This window comes from Salmo trutta, chromosome 3, assembly GCF_901001165.1.
Source record: "Salmo trutta chromosome 3, fSalTru1.1, whole genome shotgun sequence".
Classification (NCBI taxonomy): Eukaryota; Metazoa; Chordata; class Actinopteri; order Salmoniformes; family Salmonidae; genus Salmo; species Salmo trutta.
This window is the reverse complement of record NC_042959.1, coordinates 13,640,359-13,660,917: the sequence shown is the minus strand read 5'-3', so window position 1 is coordinate 13,660,917 and position 20,559 is coordinate 13,640,359. Positions and strand designations below refer to the sequence as shown.

The window sequence follows — 20,559 nt, the reverse complement described above, 5'->3', positions numbered from 1 at the left end:
GTCTGTCTGTCTGTCTGTCTGTCGTACCTGAGCATGGTGTTGGGGTTCTGGCTGCAGTTCCAGTGTTCAGGGGTGGAGCTGTAGTGGCCTTCTGGGACACGCCTCCACTTCAGACAGTCCTCACACTGCAGCCACACTGGACTCCTACACACATGTACAAACACATGCACACATACGGCACATGTTGTTATAGACACACAAGTTAAAACACACACTTTTAATTTCCTCTTTCTTAACCACAAGCCATCCATGTAAGCCCTGTACTTGCACTGTGACGTCCAACACACTTCAACCTAAAGACAAACATAAAAACTCACTCCTCCCCTTCCTCCTCCTCCTCATCTGAATCTTCCTCTTCATTCCTCTTTTCTGCTGCCAGGAACTCTCGTTCTCTCGCCTTTTTCTCCATCATCTCATTCCAGTAGTCGTTGAGCTTCAGCCCCAGGGAAGACAGGGTCAGCCTGTTTCAAACCACACAAATACAGTGAGGAGGTTCCCATCCAGAAGTTAAAATAGCATGTCAATCTGACAATCAGCTCTTCTGATTCATGATAATACTGACTAATTTATGTGTATGAGTGTGTGTGTGTTTTACCTGTACTCTTTGGTGTATTCAAAGTCTTGCTTGTTGTGAGCTGGCTTCAGGAAGTTGCACTCAATGACCCCAATAACTCCGACCCCTGCCCTCTGACCTGATGACTGAAGCAGAGAGGGAGGGAAAAAAGAAGAGAGAAATATAGGTCAAGGAAAAGTAGAGGGAGAGGTGGGGAAAAAGTACAGTAAATATAGACAGAGTGAGATGTAGAAAGAGGGTGATTTAGAGGGAGGGAAAATAGGAGCACAGTATCGTCTAAAACTATTAAATCAAACCCTCACGCTATATCTCATATATCTTGTTTGTTATTGACAGATGAATTAAAGACTGTAATGTTGAGTTTATCTGTACCTTGATCTGGTAGCCAACCTTCTCATAGGACTTGATGAGGCGGTTCTTGTGGTACATCATGATGCCATAGTGGTCTTTGTTTTTACGGTTGAACCCAAAGGTGACCTTAACCCTGTCTTTCTGATAGAAACGGTTAAGGTTAAGTTTAATGGGCGTACGCCAAGACTGAATCCTGTACAAGTGACCACAGTACTTTGCATCGTCAATATTTAAGTTAATTAAGTTAGGTTAAATTAAGTTATATTACTTACAGAAGACTGATAAACACAATTATTGATAGAAATGAATGGACAAACAGATTCTAGTTCTACAGAAGGATACATTGAATTGGGGTTTATAAACGTCATTCTCGATCTGTGACAGGCTCTTGGCAACCAGCTTGGTCTGAACCTTCTTCTGTCGCAGGATGATCTGAGTCCGAGGCTTCAGGTACAAGATGCTGAGGTAGGCCTGTGAGAGTGATAGAGTGTGAGATAAAAAAAAGGTGCGAATGAATGATACTTTATTTGGGCTCCCGAGTGGCGCAGCATCTAAGGCACTGCATCTCAGTGGTTTGATTCCAGGCTGCATCACAACCGGCCATGATTGGGAGTCCCATAGGGCAACGCACAATTGGCCCAGCGTCGTCCGGGTTAGGGTTTGGCTGGATTAGGCCGTCATTGTAATTAAGAATTTGTTCTTAACTGACTTGCCAAGTTAAATAAAGGTTAAAAAAAAAAGAAAAAAAAAGAAATGTATAGACATTTTTGAGGGGACTTCCTGTTCAGAATCCTATTCAAATCATCAAACCTTCCTTTATCACTCTGTATGGCTATGCTGCATTCAAGGTTACAATCATCTGGTGAATAGAGTTGCAAAGTGACTGAAGAGTTGACAGTGAACTTTCTCTTAACCACCCTAACCGGTCTCTCATCACTTATTCTCATTGTAACGCATCACTTCATCAATTCATCTTTTCTTAGTTATCACTCACCCTCAGGGAGTAGTCCATCTCTGGGATGGTGTGGTCAGTCCTCTGCGGTCCAGGGAAGCTCTTCTTCCTGCCTCTAGTCTTGGTCTCCTCTGAGTGGATCTCTGGCATCCGGATGTCAAACTCATCGGTCTCGAAATCCAGCTCCGGCTTACCATCTTTGTTCCTGTACGTGATATTGTAGAACTCATTACTCTTGTCAGCTTCCTTCTTCATAGAATTATCAAATACTTATCTGTATTTAATGTTTAATGGGCCACTGATCCCTTCTGCTTTCGGAGATGATACCCAATACCGTTTCATTACTAACAAATGTGTGTGTGTAACAGTTTTGCTTCCATCCTTCTCCTCGCCCCAACCTGGGCTTGAAGCAGGGACTCTCTGAATACATCGACAGCAGTCACCCTCGAAGAATCATTACCCATCGCACCACAAAAGCGTCAAGGGAAACAACTACTTCAAGGTCTCACAGCAAGTGACGACACAGATAGAAACGCTACTGGGGTGCACCGTTAACTAGCTAGCCATTTCACACTGGTTACATATGTGTGTGCATCTTGACCTGCGTATGTTCCAGATGAGGATCTTGGTGCCCTTCTTGGAGAGGATGGAGTCAAAGTGCTGCAGCAGCTCCTGCTGGGTGTGGATCAGAGAGTGGGTCAGGATGGCATTCAGACTGGCCTCAGAATCCTCAGTCACTACCAGCATCTGTAAGACATAGTTAAGGAGAGCAACCAGGATACACACACACACACACACTTTTTCTTTCACTCTTTCTAATACACACACATGCATGTACTCTCTCTTCCTCTCTGTCTCTCTTCCTCGCTCTCAACCTCAATTGCTTTATTGGCATTTAGGAAACATTTCCAAAGCATCAATGGTACTGCATTGGGTCCTCTCTCCCCCTCTCTATGTGTAAGGATATTGGTCTGTTGGTTGAAGGGCACAATGGGGACGATGACAGCCTGTGCCTTTATAGCCTGTAGGTAGCTCTGGGACAGCATGCCGACGGTCAAACAGCCTCCGTTCTTAGTGAAGATCAGAGCGTCACGACCCAGACGCATGGAGCCAGACTTAAAGCCGTTTCCATAGACACCGATGGCCTGGTGGCTTCCCTTACCAGAACCTTTCTCTGTGAAACCAAAACTGAACAGACAAAGAGAAGGGGTGGGGTGAGATTGCAGCGTTAGTTGGAGAGGTGTGTCTGTATTGGTGTGAAGAGAGATAGTGTGTGTGTAGGACGTGTGTGTGATATAGAATGAGGGGGAGACAGAACGATTGTGTGTGTGTAAACGTGTTTCGGTGAGAGAGGGAGAGTGGGCGTGAGTGAGAGAAAAGAATGGTGTGAGTGAAAGAAAAGGGACTGCTATGTGTTAGTAACTCATATGTCATTTATGTATGGTTAATTACAGTATAACAGTTCACATAGCAGTGTGTGTGTGTATAGACAACTGTACGTATGTGTGTTTCTCACCTGAGCATCTTGTGCAGTTTGCTGGGGGTCATGCCGCTGCCGTTGTCAGTGAAGGCCAGACAGAGCTGCTGTTGCTCCTCCACCACATCTATCCAGATCTGCCTGGCTGTCACGCCTGGGTCTGATGCATTATCTACACAGCACAAAGTCAGTCAATCAATCAGTGAATGCATCTATAAAGCCATTTCTACATGAAAAACTGTTGTAGAACAAGTTGTAAACATCTTACAGTGCTTCACAGGGGCGTACTGTAATGATTAAAATCAGTTGACCAAGTTATCCTGAAGCAGGGGCGTACTGTAATGATTAAAATCAGTTGACCAAGTTATCCTGAAGCAGGGGCGTACTGTAATGATTAAAATCAGTTGACCAAGTTATCCTGAAGCAGGGGCGTACTGTAATGATTAAAATCAGTTGACCAAGTTATCCTGAAGCAGGAGCGTACTGTAATGATTAAAATCAGTTGACCAAGTTATCCTGAAGCAGGGGCGTACTGTAATGATTAAAATCAGTTGACCAAGTTATCCTGAAGCAGGGGCGTACTGTAATGATTAAAATCAGTTGACCAAGTTATCCTGAAGCAGGAGCGTACTGTAATGATTAAAATCAGTTGACCAAGTTATCCTGAAGCAGGGGCGTACTGTAATGATTAAAATCAGTTGACCAAGTTATCCTGAAGCAGGGGCGTACTGTAATGATTAAAATCAGTTGACCAAGTTATCCTGAAGCAGGGGCGTACTGTAATGATTAAAATCAGTTGACCAAGTTATCCTGAAGCAGGGGCGTACTGTAATGATTAAAATCAGTTGACCAAGTTATCCTGAAGCAGGGGCGTACTGTAATGATTAATATCAGTTGACCAAGTTATCCTGAAGCAGGGGCGTACTGTAATGATTAAAATCAGTTGACCAAGTTATCCTGAAGCAGGGGCGTACTGTAATGATTAAAATCAGTTGACCAAGTTATCCTGAAGCAGGGGCGTACTGTAATGATTAAAATCAGTTGACCAAGTTATCCTGAAGCAGGGGCGTACTGTAATGATTAAAATCAGTTGACCAAGTTATCCTGAAGCAGGGGCGTACTGTAATGATTAAAATCAGTTGACCAAGTTATCCTGAAGCAGGGGCGTACTGTAATGATTAAAATCAGTTGACCAAGTTATCCTGAAGCAGGGGCGTACTGTAATGATTAAAATCAGTTGACCAAGTTATCCTGAAGCAGGGGCGTACTGTAATGATTAAAATCAGTTGACCAAGTTATCCTGAAGCAGGGGCGTACTGTAATGATTAAAATCAGTTGACCAAGTTATCCTGAAGCAGGGGCGTACTGTAATGATTAAAATCAGTTGACCAAGTTATCCTGAAGCAGGAGCGTACTGTAATGATTAAAATCAGTTGACCAAGTTATCCTGAAGCAGGGGTGTACTGTAATTATTTCCCAGTTTGGGGAACCCTGCTATAGCCTAACCAGAAGGTGTGAAGTAGGTGAACTGCTATCTATTATATTCTTAAAAGGCCTTGTGCAGTCCAAATGATATTTTCCTGTGTTTTATATCATATTGTGCAACAGCTGATGAAACTAACACAAAGTATTAACAAATTTGATCAGTGTTATTTCCTGATAGTTGCTGGTTGAAAATACAATCTACACAGGACCTTCTTGTCAGCAAGGGCAGGTGTTTTGGCTTTCCATGGTGACATATAGGAATAAGCTGGAATCATATTACACAGGCTCCGCCGCCTGCAGCATGTAGCAGGGGCTACAGTCCATTACGGATTACAAAGGAAGACCCAACTGTGATCTGCCCGACGCTGCCTCTGTACCAGACCAACTCAATGCATTTTATGCACGCTTTGACAACAACATCGTGTGAGGGCCGTCACCGACCCAGAGGATTGGGCGATCTCGCTCTCTGAGGCCGACGTGAGAAAGGTTTTTAAATCAGGTCAACACCCACAAGGCCCGACAATATTCCAGGGCGCGTTGTCAGAGCATGCGCAGAACAGCTGGCAGGCATATTCACGGTCATTTTCAACCTCTAATTGTCCCAGACTGTAATCCCCACATGTTTTAAGATGACCACCATCATTCCTGTCCCCAAGAACTCTAAGGCTTCATGCCACCATAACTACCGCCCTGTTGCACTCACTTCTGTAATCATGAAGTGCTTTGAGAGGCTGGTTATGGCACACATTAACTCCACCATCCCAGACACCCTAGACCCACAACAATTTGCATACCGCTCCAACAGATCCATAGATGACGCAATCTCAATTGCTCTCCACACTGCCCTCACCCACCTAGGTAAGAGGAATACCTACAGTATTTGAGAATGCTATTCATAGAGTACAGCTCAGCGTTCAACACCATTATCCCCTCCAAACTTCTTGATGGGCCGACCCCAGGTGGTGAGGGTAGGCAACATCACCTCCGCCACACTGACCCTCAACACAGGGGTGTGTGCTTAGTTCCTTCCTGTATTTGCGGTTACCCACAACTGTGGCCACGCACAACTCCAACACCTCATCAAGTTTGCTGACGACATGATGAGTCAGCCTACAGGGAGGACAGTGACCTGGCAGTGTGGTGCCAGAACAATAACCTTTCCTTCAACGTCAGTAAGACCAAAGAGCTGATCGTGGACTACAGGAAACGGGCATGTCGAGAGCTTCAAAGTCCTCGGTGTCCAAATCATTAAAGACTTAAAATGATGCAAACACACGTGCAGTCGTGAAGAAGGTGCAACAGCGCCTCTTCCCCCTCAGGAGGTTGAAAAAGTTTGGCATGGGCCTTCAAATAGTTCTACAGCTGTACCATTGGGAGCATCTTGACTGGCTGCATCACTGCCTGGTATGGTAATTGCACCGCCTTTGATCGCATGGCGCTACAGAGGGTGGTGTGGACAGCCCAGCCGAGCTCCCTGCCATCCAAGACATCTATATCAGGTGTTGTGGTAGGAAACCCAGGAAAATTGTTAAAGACACCAACCATCTGAGCCATAGACTATTCTCTCTGCTTCTGCACGGCAAGAGGTACCGGTGCATCAAGTCTGGCACCAACAGGCTCTTCAACAGCTTCTATCTCCAAGCAATAAGATTGATAAATAGCTACACAGACTGAGTTAACCTTGCATCTTTATTGATCTTTTGTTTTTTGCACACTCACAAGGCCCTACAGAATCACAAACACACTCATAATTTGCACATACATTTATACTGACTCAACACAAAACCCACACACATACAAGCTGCTGCTACTCTGTTTACAGTTGAAGTTGGAAGTTTACATACACTTAGGTTGGAGTCATTAAAACTCATTTTTCAACCACTCCACAAATGTTTTTTTAACAAACTATAGTTTTGGCAAGTCGGTTAGGACATCTACTTTGGGCATGACACAAGTAATTTTTCCAACAATTGTTTACAGACATATTATTTCACTTATAATTCATTGTATCACAATTCCAGTGGGTCAGAAGTTTACATACACTAAGTTGACTGTGCCTTTAAACAGCTTGGAAAATTCCAGAAAATTATGTCATGGCTAGAGGTCGACCGATTATGATTTTTCAACGCCGATACCGATTATTGGATGACCAAAAAAAGGGGGTCGGTACCGATTAATCGGCCGATTATTGTTTTTTTTTATTGTTTTTTTTGTAATAATGACAATTACAACAATACTGAATGAACACTTATTTTAACTTAATATAATACATCAATAAAATCAATTTAGCCTCAAATAAATAATGAAACATGTTCAATTTGGTTTAAATAATGCAAAACAAAGTGTTGGAGAAGAAAGTAAAAGTGCAATATGTGCCATGTAAGAAAGCTAGTGCCTTGCACAGAACATGGGAACATACGAAAGCTAGTGGTTCCTTTTAACATGAGTCTTCAATATTCCCAGGTAAGAAGTTTTAGGTTGTAGTTATTATAGGAATTATAGGACTATTTCTCTCTATACGATTTGTATTTCATATACCTTTGACTATTGGATGTTCTTATAGGCACTTTAGTATTGCCAGTGTAACAGTATAGCTTCTGTCCCTCTCCTCGCTCCTACCTGGGCTCAAACCAGGAACACATCGACAACAGCCACCCTCGAAGCAGCGTTACCCATACAGAGGAAGGGAAACAACTACTAGTCTCAGAGCGAGTGACGTTTGAAACGCTATTAGCGTGCACCCGGCTAACTAGCTAGCCATTTCACATCGGTTACACCAGCCTAATCTTGGGAGTTGATAGGCTTGAAGGGGTGGAACATTCCAACAGGAATCTGTTCCAAAAAAAGTAAAAGGTTGCCAACCAACAACGCATACAAAGTAGCAACGCATACAAACCTAGCTAACTAGCTGCCGAATAGGCATCAACTCACCACGTAGCTTATTCTTAATGTTTGTCCTCACAGACATGTGAGGACAGGCATTTTTCGGAATAAACGTGATGAGTGAAAAACGCAATGAAATAGACCACTCCCTACCCGGTATCTTATTCTGCCGCTATACAACTTTGTACGCGTTGTTTTTTGGAAACCTTGTTATTTACGAAGTTTTTGGAATAGATTCCTGTTGGAACGTTCCACAAATTATACCCACCCAGGTTGAAGTCATAAACAGCGCAATGCTTGAAGCACAGCGAAGGGCTGTTTGAATGAATGCTTACGAGCCTGCTGCTGCCTACCACCGCTTAGTCAGACTGCTCTATCAAATCATAGACTTAATTATAATATAATATACACACAGAAATACGAGCCTTAGGTCATTAATATGGTTGAATCCGGAAACTATCATCTCGAAAACAAACGTTTTTTTCTTTCAGTGACATACGGAACCGTTACGTATTTTATCTAATGGTTGGCTAAGTCTAAATATTCCTGTTAGGCATTGATGTTTATGGTTAGGTACATTGGTGCAACGACAGTACTTTTTTCGCAGATGCGCTTGTTAAGTCAACACCCGTTTGTCGAAGTAGACTGTGATTCAATGAAAATTAACAGGCACCGCATCGATTATATGCAGCGCAGGACACGTTAGATAAACTAGTAATATCATCAACCATGTGTAGTTAACTAGTGATTATGTTAAGATTGATAGTTTTTTATAAGTCTAATACTAGCTAGCAACTTACCTTTGCTTCTTGCTGCCCTCGCGTAACAGGTAGTCAGCCTGTTAATCCTTGTGGAGTGCAATGTAAGGCAGATGGTTAGAGCGTTGGACTGGTAACCGAAGGTTGCAAAAATGAATCCCCCCTGAACAAGGCAGTTAACCCCCGTTTCTAGGCCGTCATTGTAAATAAGAATGTGTTCTTAATCTGACTTGCCTAGTTAAATAAAGGTGTAAAAAAATAAAAAATAATAGTAATAATAAAAAAATAAAAATACATTTAAAAAAAAAACAATTCGGCAAATCGGTGGCCAAAAATATCGATTACCGATTGTTATGAAAACTTGAAATCGGCCCTAATTAATCGGCCATTCCGATTAATCGGTCGACCTCTAGTCATGGCTTTAGAAGCTTCTGATAGGCTAATTGACATCATTTGAGTCAATTGTAGGTGTACCTGTGGATGTATTTCAAGGCCTACCTTCAAACTCAGTGCCTCTTTGCTTGACATCATGGGAAAATCAAAATAAATCAGCCAAGACCTCAGAAAAACAATTGTAGACCTCCACAAGTCTGATTCATCCTTGGGAGCAATTTCCAAACGCCTGAAGGTACCACACTCATCTGTACAAACAACAGTACACAAGTATAAACACCATGGGACCACACACCTGTCATACCGCTCAGGAAGAAGACGTGTTCTGTCTCCTAGAGATTAACGTACTTTGGTGCGAAAAGTGCAAATCAATCCCAGAACAACAGCAAAGGACCTTGTGAAGATGCTGGAGGAAACAGTAAAATGAGTCCTATATCGACATAACCTGAAAGGCCACTCAGCAGGGAAGAAGCCACTGCTCCAAAACCGCCATAAAAAAGACAGACTACGGTTTGCAACTGCACATGGGGACAAAGATCATACTTTTTGGAGAAATGTCCTCTGGTCTGATTAAACTAAAATATAACTGTTTGGCCATAATGACCATTGTTATGTTTGGAGGAAAAAGTGGGATGCTTGCAAGCAGAAGAACACCATCCCAACCGTAAAGCACGGGGGTGGCAGCATCATGTTGTGGGGGTGCTTTGCTGCAGGAGGGACTGGTGCACTTCACAAAATAGATGGCATCATGAGGATGGAAAATTATGTGGATATATTGAAGCAACATCAAGACATCAATCAGGAAGTTAAAGCTTGGTCGCAAATGGGTCTTCCAAATGGACAATGACCCCAAGCATACGCCAAAGATGTGGCAAAATGGCTTAAGGAACAAAGTCAAGGTATTGGAGTGGCCATAAAGCCCTGACCTTGTGGGCAGAACTGAAAAAGCGTGAGCGAGCAAGGAGGCCTACAAACCTGACTCAGTTACACAAGCTCTGTCAGGCTATCCGAAACGTTTGACCCAAGTTAAACAATTTAAAGGCAATGCTACCAAATACTAATTGAGTGTATGTAAACTTCTGACCCACTGGGAATGTGATGAAAGAAATAAAAGCTAAAATAAATCATTATTCTTTTATTCTGACATTTCACATTCTTAAAATAAAGTGGTGATCCTAACTGACCTAAGACGGGATTTTTACTAGGATTAAATGTCAGGAATTGTGAAAAACTGAGTTTAAATGTATTTGGCTAGGGTGTATGTAAACTTCCAACTTTAACTGTATCTTATCCTGTTGCCTCGTCACGTTTACATTTGTCATTTAGCAGACGCTCTTATCCAGAGCGACTTACAGGAGCGATTAGGGTTAAGTGCATTGCTCAAGGGCACAGACAGATTTTTCACATAGTCGGCTCGGGGATTCAAACCAGCAACCTTTCTGTTACTGGCCCAATGCTCTTAACCACTAGGATACTTGTCGCACAGTCACCTTACCCCTAGAAATATCTACCTCCATCACTCTAGTATCCATGCACATTGTAAATGTGGTATTGGAACTGACCCTCTATATAGTATGCTTACTTACTTGTGAACTTCATATTTCTCATGTTTGTTTTCCTGTTATTACATTGTTATTGAATTTCTGGGTTTTGAGTTTGTAAGAAATGCATTTCACTGTACTTGTGTATGTGACAAAACTTGAAACATCTCCAGGCGGTAAATTGGTTAATAGACCAATAACCAAAGGCATTCCAAACCTCTCTGCCAATAACAACTAGTTTTTCAGTTTTCCCTCTCCACTCAGACAGTCCTAACAAAATTCTTGCTTGAGAAATAGTTATTCGTTAGTTATTTTAATGGAAATCTATTACAGTAAGGTACTTCATTGTTACCCAGAAATTATTTAATATTGATATAAAAACGGCTGCATTGGGCCTTTAATCAGTCACAACACAATGTGCTTGTTTGAGTTGAAAAGTGAAGTTGGGGAGGTGCATCAGCAACAGCCGAAAGTCGGACACGGATGTGGTTTTGCAACAGGAAGGCTCAGTGCAACATGTCAGTGTTGCCATGGTTTCTAAAAGGTTATATGTAATGTCAAAATAAATACACACACTCAAAAACTGTAAATATAGATGTGTACATTGTACTATCCATTGGTGAAAGAGAGACTCAAATATCATGTTCAACTATACATGAATCGCAGCAAAGTTAGTTCCTGTTTAGTTCCGTCTTTGGTCACATTTGTGTGGGTCAAACAAAAACACCCTAATGATTAGTTGCCTTCCACAATTCAGGTGATGGCTGCAGGAGGAAGTTGAAGAGCAACTGCGGAAATTTGCAGGTGACTACAGACAAAACTTCATGACCATTGATGATGTGGTTTTTGTAAAGTATATGCAATCATCATGTAGGCAGACAATTTTTATCCCCATAACGCAACACACTTTGGAAGGTGGTGACCAACGACGGTATGTATCTTCAGTGCTTGACTAAAGTAGGTGCCGGAACTGTTTATATTCAGGTGCAGGAGCTCCACAATACTTTTGAGCTAATATTCTAAGAGGAACAGGAGCTCAAGCAGTAGCAAATTTGAGGTGCTGGTACTCAGCTACGTGAGCTCCTGCCCAAGTCAAGCACTGCGTATTTTAACCAAATGCAAGTCTCCAGTATACACCTCACGTGGGGTTATTCCAAGCATGCAAATCGTAGGCTTTTACAAGCCAACAGACAATGCACACGGCACCAACCAACTTGTCAATTCCAACCAATGATCATGCACAGAGTGGAGGTTTCTCAGCGCTGACTGGTTGAAACACATCTACAGATAAAAAACGAACATGAATATAAAACATTCTACGCGCATTACAAGTGGTGTTACGGCGTTGATACTGCGTCGAGAAAAATACGTTCTGCATGCCTGGCAAGCGACGTCATGTCATAATAAAGTTACTGTAGGCAGAACTTTTTCCTCCAAGTTATGGCACTTCATTTATTATACTTACATTTTCTAACTACAGTTATGTATATGCGACACATTGCGATGAGAAAAGAACAGGTGGATGATAGACTGTCGATGAAGAGCGCGCACCACAGACATGGCGTCTATAATATTTTTTTTACGCGGAAGCCATGTCACCAGTAAGTTTTTACGCACACACATTTGCAACGTTCCTACCTCCAGCAGAAGGGGAAATGAAAACACAGAAAGTATCAAAATTAAAGTTGTCTGTTACCTATTAGTTCTGCAACTGCGCTGAAAGGCCACGTATGACTTGTTGAATTACTATTCAGGAAGGACGGACTCATCTGCAAAAAACAACAACTTCGATATTTAGTAACTTTCTTTATAATAAAATCAAAACGTCAACAACCAATATAGACTATAAGAACGAATTCAAATGCAATAGCTCATAACCCGTTTTTGTACAATAAATAACTTATTTTAAAAATACATACGGAACTGAGACGAATCCCATGCTCGCTAAGCCTCGCCATGTTTTTACAGTGAAAGCCAGTTGTAGGCAAACGACACAGACAGTAGAGTTTAAACTCTGTGTCTACGTAGTGAGTAGCGACAGGCCACACAAACAGGTCCGTCTTGCCGCGTTCACATTCTAGTCGGAACTAGGAAACTCTGAAATGTACGACTTGCTAGCCTAGTTATACCAGGGTCCTGTTCAACCAGATAGCAAGTCGGAAATGTCAGAGTTTCCTAGTTCCGACTAGTACATACACGCGGCATCTGTTCAGCCCGCCGGGGGAGGTCGTCACTAGCTTCTACCGCAAAGTCATAAACCACGCCCATTTCGACAATTTGTTTAAAAAATGTTTTAAATAACCCTAACCGTAACCACACTGCTTATCCCCCGGGGAGCTGCAAGGTGGTGCACCTGCTTTTCCCCCGGTGTTTTAGACGTATGGTTTCAAAGTTCAGAAAAGCTTTCGCAGAATAGAATAACAACTTCTATCGACAATGAGAGTGCCAAAGTAGTAAGTGTTGATGTGGTCTAAAACTAATAGTGTAGTAACGGAAACGCCACAATACGCCCCTTGTGCGCACAGAAGTCGTTTTTTTTAATCTGCCTTTTTAAAATAGAGGTGAGTTTGGTTTGGACAAACAAAAGCAGGCCTGTGTGTTCTAGCTCTAGTGGACATTGAACCTTGACCTTACAGGCTTATCTCCTGGGTATTGAAACAGACCACAGAATGTTGCACCATTCAGCCATACAAACAACTTCCTCTAGTCCAGCGATTCACACAAGTGGGCTTATAGGACCCCCAGGGGCCTCATAACATTCAGGGGGTCCCTTAAAGCAGGGTCTCTGGATAAAATGATCACATTGAAAATAATAGCCGCAATGCCAAAATATCTCACATTTTAATGTAATAACTGTTTTACAGACATTAAAACATTGGGCGATTTCATATACAGTGCATTCAGAAAGTATTCAGACCACTTCCCTTTTTCCACATTTTGTTACATTACAGCCTTATTCTTAAATAAAACATTTTCCTCATCAATCTACACAATACTCCATAATGACAAAGCGAAAACAGGTTTTTAGATTTTTTTTCACATGTATAAAAAATAAAAAACAGAAATACCTTATTTACATAAGTATTCAGACCCTTTGCTATGAGACTAAATTGAGCTCAGGTGCATCCTGTTTCCATTGATCATCCTTGAGATGTTTCTACAACTTCCACCTGTGGTAAATTCAATTGATTGGACATGATTTGGAAAGGCAAACACCTGTCTATATAAGGTCCCACAGTTGACAGTGTATGTCAGATCAAAAAAAACAAGCCATGAGGTTGAAGGAATTGTCTGTAGAGCGCCGAGATTTGATTGTGTCGAGGTACAGATCTGGGGAAGGGTACCAAAAAAATGTGTGCGGCATTGAAGGTACCCAAAAACACAGTGGCCTCCATCATTCTTAAATGGAAGAAGTTTGGAACCACCAAGACTCTTCCAAGAGCTGGCCGCCCGGCCAAACTGAGCAATCAGGGGAGAAGGGCCTAGGTCAGGGAGGTGACCAATAACCCAATGGTCACTCTGACAGAGCTCCAGAGTTCATCCTTGGAGATGGGAGAACCTTTCAGAAGGACAACCATCTCTGCAGCACTCCACCAATCAGGCCTTTATGGTAGAATGGCACCTAAAGACTCTCAGACCATGAGAAACAAGATTCTCTGGTCTGATGAAACCAAGATTGAACTCTTTGGCCTGAATACCAAGCGTCACGTCTGGAGGAAACCTGGCACCATACAGTAAAGCATGGTGGTGGAGCATCATGCTTTGGGGATGTTTTTCATCAGCAGGGACTGGGAGACGAGTCAGGATTGAGGGAAAGATGAACCGAGCAAAGTACAGATGAAAACCTGCTCCAGAGCGCTCAGGACCTCAGACTGGGGTGAAGGTTCACCTTCCAACAGGACAATGACCCAAAGCACACAGCCAAGACAACGCAGGAGTTGCTTCGGGACAAGTCTCTGAATGTCCTTGAGTGGCCCAGCCAGAGCCCGGGCTTGAACTCGATCGAATATCCCTGGAGAGACCTGAAAATTGCTGTGCAGCGACACTCCCTGTCCAACCTGACAGAGCTTGAGAGGATCTGCAGAGAAGAATGGGATAATCCTCCAAATACAGGTGTGCCAAGCTTGTAACGTTATACCCAAGAAGACTCGAGTCTGTAATCACTGCCAAAGGTGCTTCAACAAAGTACTAAGTAAAGGGTCTGAACACTTATGTAAATGTAATATTTTTGTTCGTTTTTTTCTTAAAAAATGTCTAAAAACCTGTTTTTGCTTTGTCATTATGGGGTATTGTGTGTATATTGATGTGGAAAAAATACAATTTACTCCATTTTAGAATAAGGCTGTAACGTAACAAAATGTGGAAAAAGTCAAAGGGCGTGAATACTTTCCGAATGCTCTGTATGAGGTGTTCCATGTCATTTCAGCAAGCCATGACACCCACCATCAGATTGTTCTGAAATTGTATCTGTAGTTAGAAAGGCAAGATTGGCATTCCTGAAACATTATTTTGTTGAAATGTTATTAAATCCCCAAGAAATTTGATTGCACCGAAATTGGCTATTTAAAATGTATAGGATTCAGATAATATTAAATAAATATAGTACCAACGTCCAATTTGGAACAAACTTCTTCTTACAAATGAGTATGAGGAATCCCCCAAAAACAGTCTAAAGCCACCCACGGACCCCGACACCCAATGCCAATCCAACCCCAACAAACATTATACAGTATCAGTTCTCTATGTTTGACAAATAGTATGAAGCTGTGGCTTGGAGTATTTCTTCTCCATACTATGTAATGTATTCCCTGTGAATCTGGTAATGTGTTTTTCAATAACTTATTGAAGTCACTTGCTTTATTTACCATAAAGTAGTGTGATAGGACCAGGTGTTGACCACTAGATGCCGCTGTTCCTGCTATATCCTGCTATATATTGTGTTATTGACTGTACGTTTGTTTATCCCATCTGTAACTGAGTTGTTTGTGTCGCACTGCTTTGCTTTATCTTGGCCAGGTCGCAATTGTAAATGAGAACTTGTTCTCAACTGGCCTACCTGGTTAAATAAAGGTGAAATAAAAAATAAAATAAAAAAATAAAATATCACCACACCGAGTTCTGCTAGGAGCAAACAGAACCTAGTATGCCGGCAGCTTTAAGCTACATTAGTTCAAATGGTTTCAATGTTATGGTGTCTAAGGGTCTTCAATGGTAAAATTCCCAAACACACTCTGTATAGTGTTTTGTGCATGGTAAGGGTGTTGGGTTCTATTAGGGTTGTCACAATATTTTAGTCCCTAGCCCATTTTTCCATCAAAGTTTTGGCCAGGAAAAGTCTTTATGAGAATTGCACCATAGGGATTGCATCAGAGAGCGGCCACTTGTTGGACTATTCAAGTAGAGTTGGTTTGAAGAATTAGGTTGCTAAGAGATGGACAAACTGAATTGCTTTCATGGAGGACTAGCATGAACCGTGAGGATGACCACACAATCAGTATTGGGTACAATCACTGGAGAAGACAGAAAAAAGCCATTTTACAACCTATTTGATGTGATAATTACATTGTTTGCTCTATAACCGTTTAGTTCATATGCCTTGCGACTGTGATATATATAGGCCAAGACAATAAGAAGATACCGTGGCAGAATAAATACAACCACACCTTTGTTTCATCACAAAACCGGAGAGCAACCTCTGTCCACAAAGCATATTGCATGTAATTAACATTTACAGTGCATTCGGAAAGTATTCAGTCCCCTTGACTTTTTCCAAATGTTATTACATTACAGCCTTATTCTAAAATTGATTAAATCAGTTTTTTTCTTCATCAATTTACACACGATACCCCATAATGACAAAGCAAAAACAGTTTTTTAGAAATGTTTGTAATTTATTCAAAGTAAAACAGGGGCCTCCCGAGTGGTGCAGCGGTCTAAGGCACTACAACAGACCCGGGTTCCATCCCAGGCTGTGTCGCAGCCGGCCGCGACCGGGAGACCGGCGGTACACAATTGTCCCAGCATCGTCCGGGTTAGGGGAGGATTTGGCCAGCATGTCCTTGTCCCATCGCACTTTAGCGACTACTTGTGACGGGCCGAGGGCATGCACGCAGACTTCGGTCGAAGCATTGGTGTGGCTGGTTTCCGGGTTTAGCGAGCTGTGTGTCAAGAAGCAGTGTGGCTTGGCGGGATCGTGTGTCGGAGAACGCATGGCTCTCGACCTCCCGAGTCCGTACGGGAGTTGCAGCGATGGGACAAGACTGTAACAACCAATTGCATATTACGAAATTGGGTTTAAAAGGGGTTTAAAAAAGTATTCAGATCCTTTATGTAGTACTGTGTTGAAGCACCTTTGGCAGCGATTACAGCCTCGAGTCTTCTTGGGTATAACATTACAAGCTTGGCACACCTGTATTTGGGGAGTTTCTCCTATTCTTCTCTGCAAATCCTCTCAAGCTCTGTCAGGTTGGATGGGGAGCGTCGCTGCACATCTATTTTCACGTCTCTCCAGAGATGTTTGATTGGGTTCAAGTCCGGGCTCTAGCTGGACCACTCAAGGACATTCCAAGCCGCTCCTGCGTTGTCATGGCTGTATGCTTAGGGTCGTTGTCCTGTTGGAAGGTGAACCTTCACCCCAGTCTGAGGTCCTGAGCGCTTTCATCAAGGATCTCTCTGTACTTTGCTCCATTCATCTTTCCCTCGATCCTGACTAGTCTCCCAGTCCTTGGTGCTTATAAACATTCCCACAGCATGATGCTTCCACCACCATGCTTCACCGTAGGGATGGTGCCAGGTTTCCTCCAGACGTGACGCTTGGCATTCAGGCCAAATAGTTCAATCTTGGTTTTATTAGACCAGAGAATCTTGTTTCTCATGGTCTGAAAGTCTTTTAGGTGCCTTTTGGCAAACTCCAAGTGGGCTGTCATGCGCCTTTTCCTGAGGAGTAGCTTCCATCTGATGCAGAGATGGTTTTCCTTCTGGAAGGTTCTCCCATCTCCACAGAGGAACTCTGGAGCTCTGTCATTGTGACCATCAGGTTCTTCGTCACCTCCCTGACCAAGCCCTTCTCCCCCGATTGCTCTGACATGCACTGTCAACTGTGGGACCTTATATAGACAGGTGTGTGCCTTTCCAAATCATGTCCAATCAATTTAATATACCACAGGTGGACTCCAATCAAGTTGTTGAAACATTTTAAGGATGATCAATGGAAACATGATGCACCTGAGCACAATTTCAAGTCTCACAGCAAAGAGTCTGAATACTTACGTAAATAAGGCATTTCTGTATTTTTTTGTAAGAAATTGGAGCTAATTTCTAGAAACCTGTTTTCGCTTTGTTATTATTAGAATAAAGCTGTAACGTTACAAAATGTGGTAAAAGGGAAGGGGTCTGAATACATTCCGAATGCACTGTATATAAAAAAGTATGTGGACATCCCTTCAAATTAGTGGATTCGGCTATTTCAGCCTCACCCGTTCCTGACAGGTGTATAAAATCGAGCATACAGCCATGCAATCTCCATAGACAAACATTGGCAGTAGAATGGCCGGCCTTACTTAAGAGTTCAGTGACTTTCAACGTGGCACCGTCAAAGCCCTTATCCGTGGTATACTGGCCATATACCACAAACCCCCAAGGTACCTTGTTGCTATTATAAACTGGTTACCAACCTAATTAGAGCAGTAAAAATAAATGTTTTGGCATACCCGTGGTATACGGACTGATATACCACGGCTGTCAGCCAATCAGCATTCAGGGCTCGAACCACCCAGTTTAAAATTACAAATAATTTGTAGACTGCATATTGACTTCAAGAAGCCCAAACAGATATGGTTGACTAAAACATAATAATTTCAAACCTTACTTGCATTTGTATACAATCACTTGTCTCTCTTTTATGTGTGGGAATACTTGGGAACAGATTTCTTAAATTAAAATCATTTGGAGCTCATTTCCTGGAGTTTTTACAGTCTTTTAATGTCCAACAATGAAAATGTAGAAAAATTTAATTAAACAATTTAGCCCGGCGGGCCACCAGTTGGGGAACCCTGATCTAGTGGAAAGCCTTACCAGAAGAGTGGAAGCTGTTATAGCAGCAAAGGGTGACCAACTCCATATTCATGCCCATGATTTTGGAATGAGGTGTTCGACGAGCAGGCGTCCACATACATTTGGTCATGTAGTGTATTTTCATAATGAGACAAATCTATCGGTTTTCTACCCAAAGTTGCAAAGGATCAGTGTCATCTAGTGGTCAAAACCTTGTATTTTCACCCTACTTTATGGTAAATAATGCCTTCAATTTCAATTACTAATTTCTCTGAACAGGGGAAAAAATACATCTCCAGATTCACAGGGGAATACATTACATAGTATGGAGAAGCAATTATACAAGCCACGGCTTCATACTACTTGTCAAACATAGAGAGCCAACCGATACTGAATACTGGTTGTTGGGGTGGGATTGGTGTGAGGGTCCATGGGTGGCTTTTTATATTTGGGGGGGATTCCTTCGTGTCTTACTCATTGGTAGGAAGATGTTTGGTCCAAATCAGACGTTGGGCACTATATTCATTGAATGTTATCTGAATCCTAAAAATTAAAATGGTCAATTTGAGTGCAATCAATTAGCTTAATTTCTCTGAGATTAAATTATATTTAAACAAAATCATGTTTCAGGAATGCTAATCGTATCTGTTACTAACTACAGAAATTATTTCTGAACAATCTGAGATGGCGGGGTTGAAATCCTATTTTTTGTGTTTTTTTGAGGTGGAACAACCCGTATATCATTGAATATCAGGAATTGTTATTATTGTTATCAGGAATGCTTATTAATTAGTGGCCATTGGCTCCAGCACATGACAGGCTGGGTTCGATTTGTCTCTGGGAAATTCCATGGTAACAGAATTATGCCGAGACTCATTTATCACTTTAAATTGTATACCAAACAAAAACCATTGATTTGAAAGTTTAACAAACCACATAACTCTATCCACAGAATACAATTCGAGGGAGATTTTATAGCAGATCTGTTACCAAAGTTTTCATATCTGCAGTTTTCCAGTAAAATATGTTTTTACTATGTAAATTGTTAGAAGTAATACTTTTATTTATTGGCATGACGATCCGCAAATGTGTTCCTCAGTGCGCGCGCAATCTTTGCTAACAAACAACGAAGATAAAATAGACTCCTAGCTAGAGCATCGTAAGTATTTTTTTCTTGATTTTTAAATATTAATAACTAAGAATATGATTATTTTATTAAGGTACTCGAAATTGTGTTATTTAAACCAAACTTGATACAAGCTCACAGACTGCTTCATTTGTTTGGATACATTTTAGCAACGGTTTGAAGTCAGCTAGCTAACGACATGAACCTGTCAATCAAATGCCGCCAAAATAAAACGGATTTGAAAACGTATAAACTAGTTTATCCACGGCCACACCTTATGCTTATTTACCGTATACGTATTTATCCCAATCATTCTGGTGCGTTCATGAATCATTTACAGTGTGGTTGCTTTTGGTTGCAACAATTACAGTAACGTTATTAGTTAGTGTTTCAAATGTTTAATGAGAATATATGGGGTTTGTAGATGGCTGCTTCTCCTTCATCCTGCGACCATCAAGAGGACTGGGGCGAAGAGATGATGGAGTTGAACAAGGATTTAGAGAGAATGATTGAAGACGTGGAAAATATATCAGGTATGGCAACTAGCTTTATTAAGCATCTGTATGATGTACCTATTGTTATTCTGAGATAACTCTCCACCACCATTCAATTTACTACCAACCCTTTTTTATTACATTTAGAAAAGGGAATTACACACATCCATTATCTAAATTACGCCTTGTGTTTTAAATCCTACTCTGTACAACCCAATACTGACACCAACTGCCCTATCCCTCATCTCCCCTGTGGTTTCATAGTACAGCTGACGTGGATGGCCTATGACATGGTGGTGCAGCGAACCAGTCCTGATCTGGGGGACTCCATTCGTCGGCTGGAGGAAGAGTTCCTCCGCTGCAGGGCTGTCATCTGTGGCTCCCCTGGGGAACAGGAGCCGAACCAGGGGCAGGGGATGGGATAGGAACTGGGACAGGGGCTGAACCAGGGGCAGGGAAAGGACCAGGGGATG

General features: G+C 42.0%; 2 protein-coding genes across 11 annotated transcripts in view; one reads left to right on the top strand and one right to left on the bottom strand.

The window, feature by feature from the left end:
• The window catches only part of LOC115168501 (MORC family CW-type zinc finger protein 3), a 20,587-nt gene extending 7,985 nt beyond the window's left edge, over positions 1-12,602 (bottom strand). For 3 of the 6 annotated variants that reach the window (XM_029723852.1, XM_029723861.1, XM_029723875.1), the window contains exons 1-11: positions 12,334-12,601; positions 12,111-12,183; positions 3,394-3,526; positions 2,845-3,065; positions 2,479-2,626; positions 1,920-2,082; positions 1,268-1,396; positions 947-1,066; positions 596-699; positions 318-461; positions 28-144 (exon numbers count right to left, since the gene is read on the bottom strand). In XM_029723852.1, the coding sequence (XP_029579712.1) occupies positions 28-144; positions 318-461; positions 596-699; positions 947-1,066; positions 1,268-1,396; positions 1,920-2,082; positions 2,479-2,626; positions 2,845-3,065; positions 3,394-3,526; positions 12,111-12,183; positions 12,334-12,372 (1,391 nt within the window). In that variant the 5' untranslated portion in view covers positions 12,373-12,601. Of the gene's footprint in view, positions 1-27; positions 145-317; positions 462-595; positions 700-946; positions 1,067-1,267; positions 1,397-1,919; positions 2,083-2,478; positions 2,627-2,844; positions 3,066-3,393; positions 3,527-12,110; positions 12,184-12,333 lie in introns of all 6 variants that reach the window. The other 3 variants (XM_029723883.1, XM_029723892.1, XM_029723868.1) reach the window with 2 other exon arrangements.
• On the top strand, positions 11,001-20,559 carry LOC115168529 (synaptonemal complex central element protein 3). 5 transcript variants are annotated; one of them, XM_029723922.1, is made up of 4 exons: positions 19,238-19,318; positions 19,566-19,625; positions 20,017-20,125; positions 20,351-20,559. In XM_029723922.1, the coding sequence occupies exons 3-4, from the start codon at positions 20,017-20,019 to the stop codon at positions 20,509-20,511; spliced, it is 270 nt and encodes an 89-aa protein (XP_029579782.1). In that variant the 5' UTR covers positions 19,238-19,318; positions 19,566-19,625; the 3' UTR covers positions 20,512-20,559. The 5 variants fall into 5 exon arrangements, with proteins under 5 accessions (XP_029579789.1, XP_029579766.1, XP_029579782.1 ...); XM_029723929.1 differs by lacking the exons at positions 19,238-19,318; positions 19,566-19,625 and adding an exon at positions 11,001-11,218; XM_029723906.1 differs by lacking the exons at positions 19,238-19,318; positions 19,566-19,625 and adding an exon at positions 11,577-12,015.

Bases quoted from the DNA above. Each gene is read 5' to 3' on its own strand.
- LOC115168529 (XM_029723906.1), top strand. The intron at 20,126-20,350 runs GTATGGCAACTA...GTGGTTTCATAG, and splicing joins AGACGTGGAAAATATATCAG to TACAGCTGACGTGGATGGCC.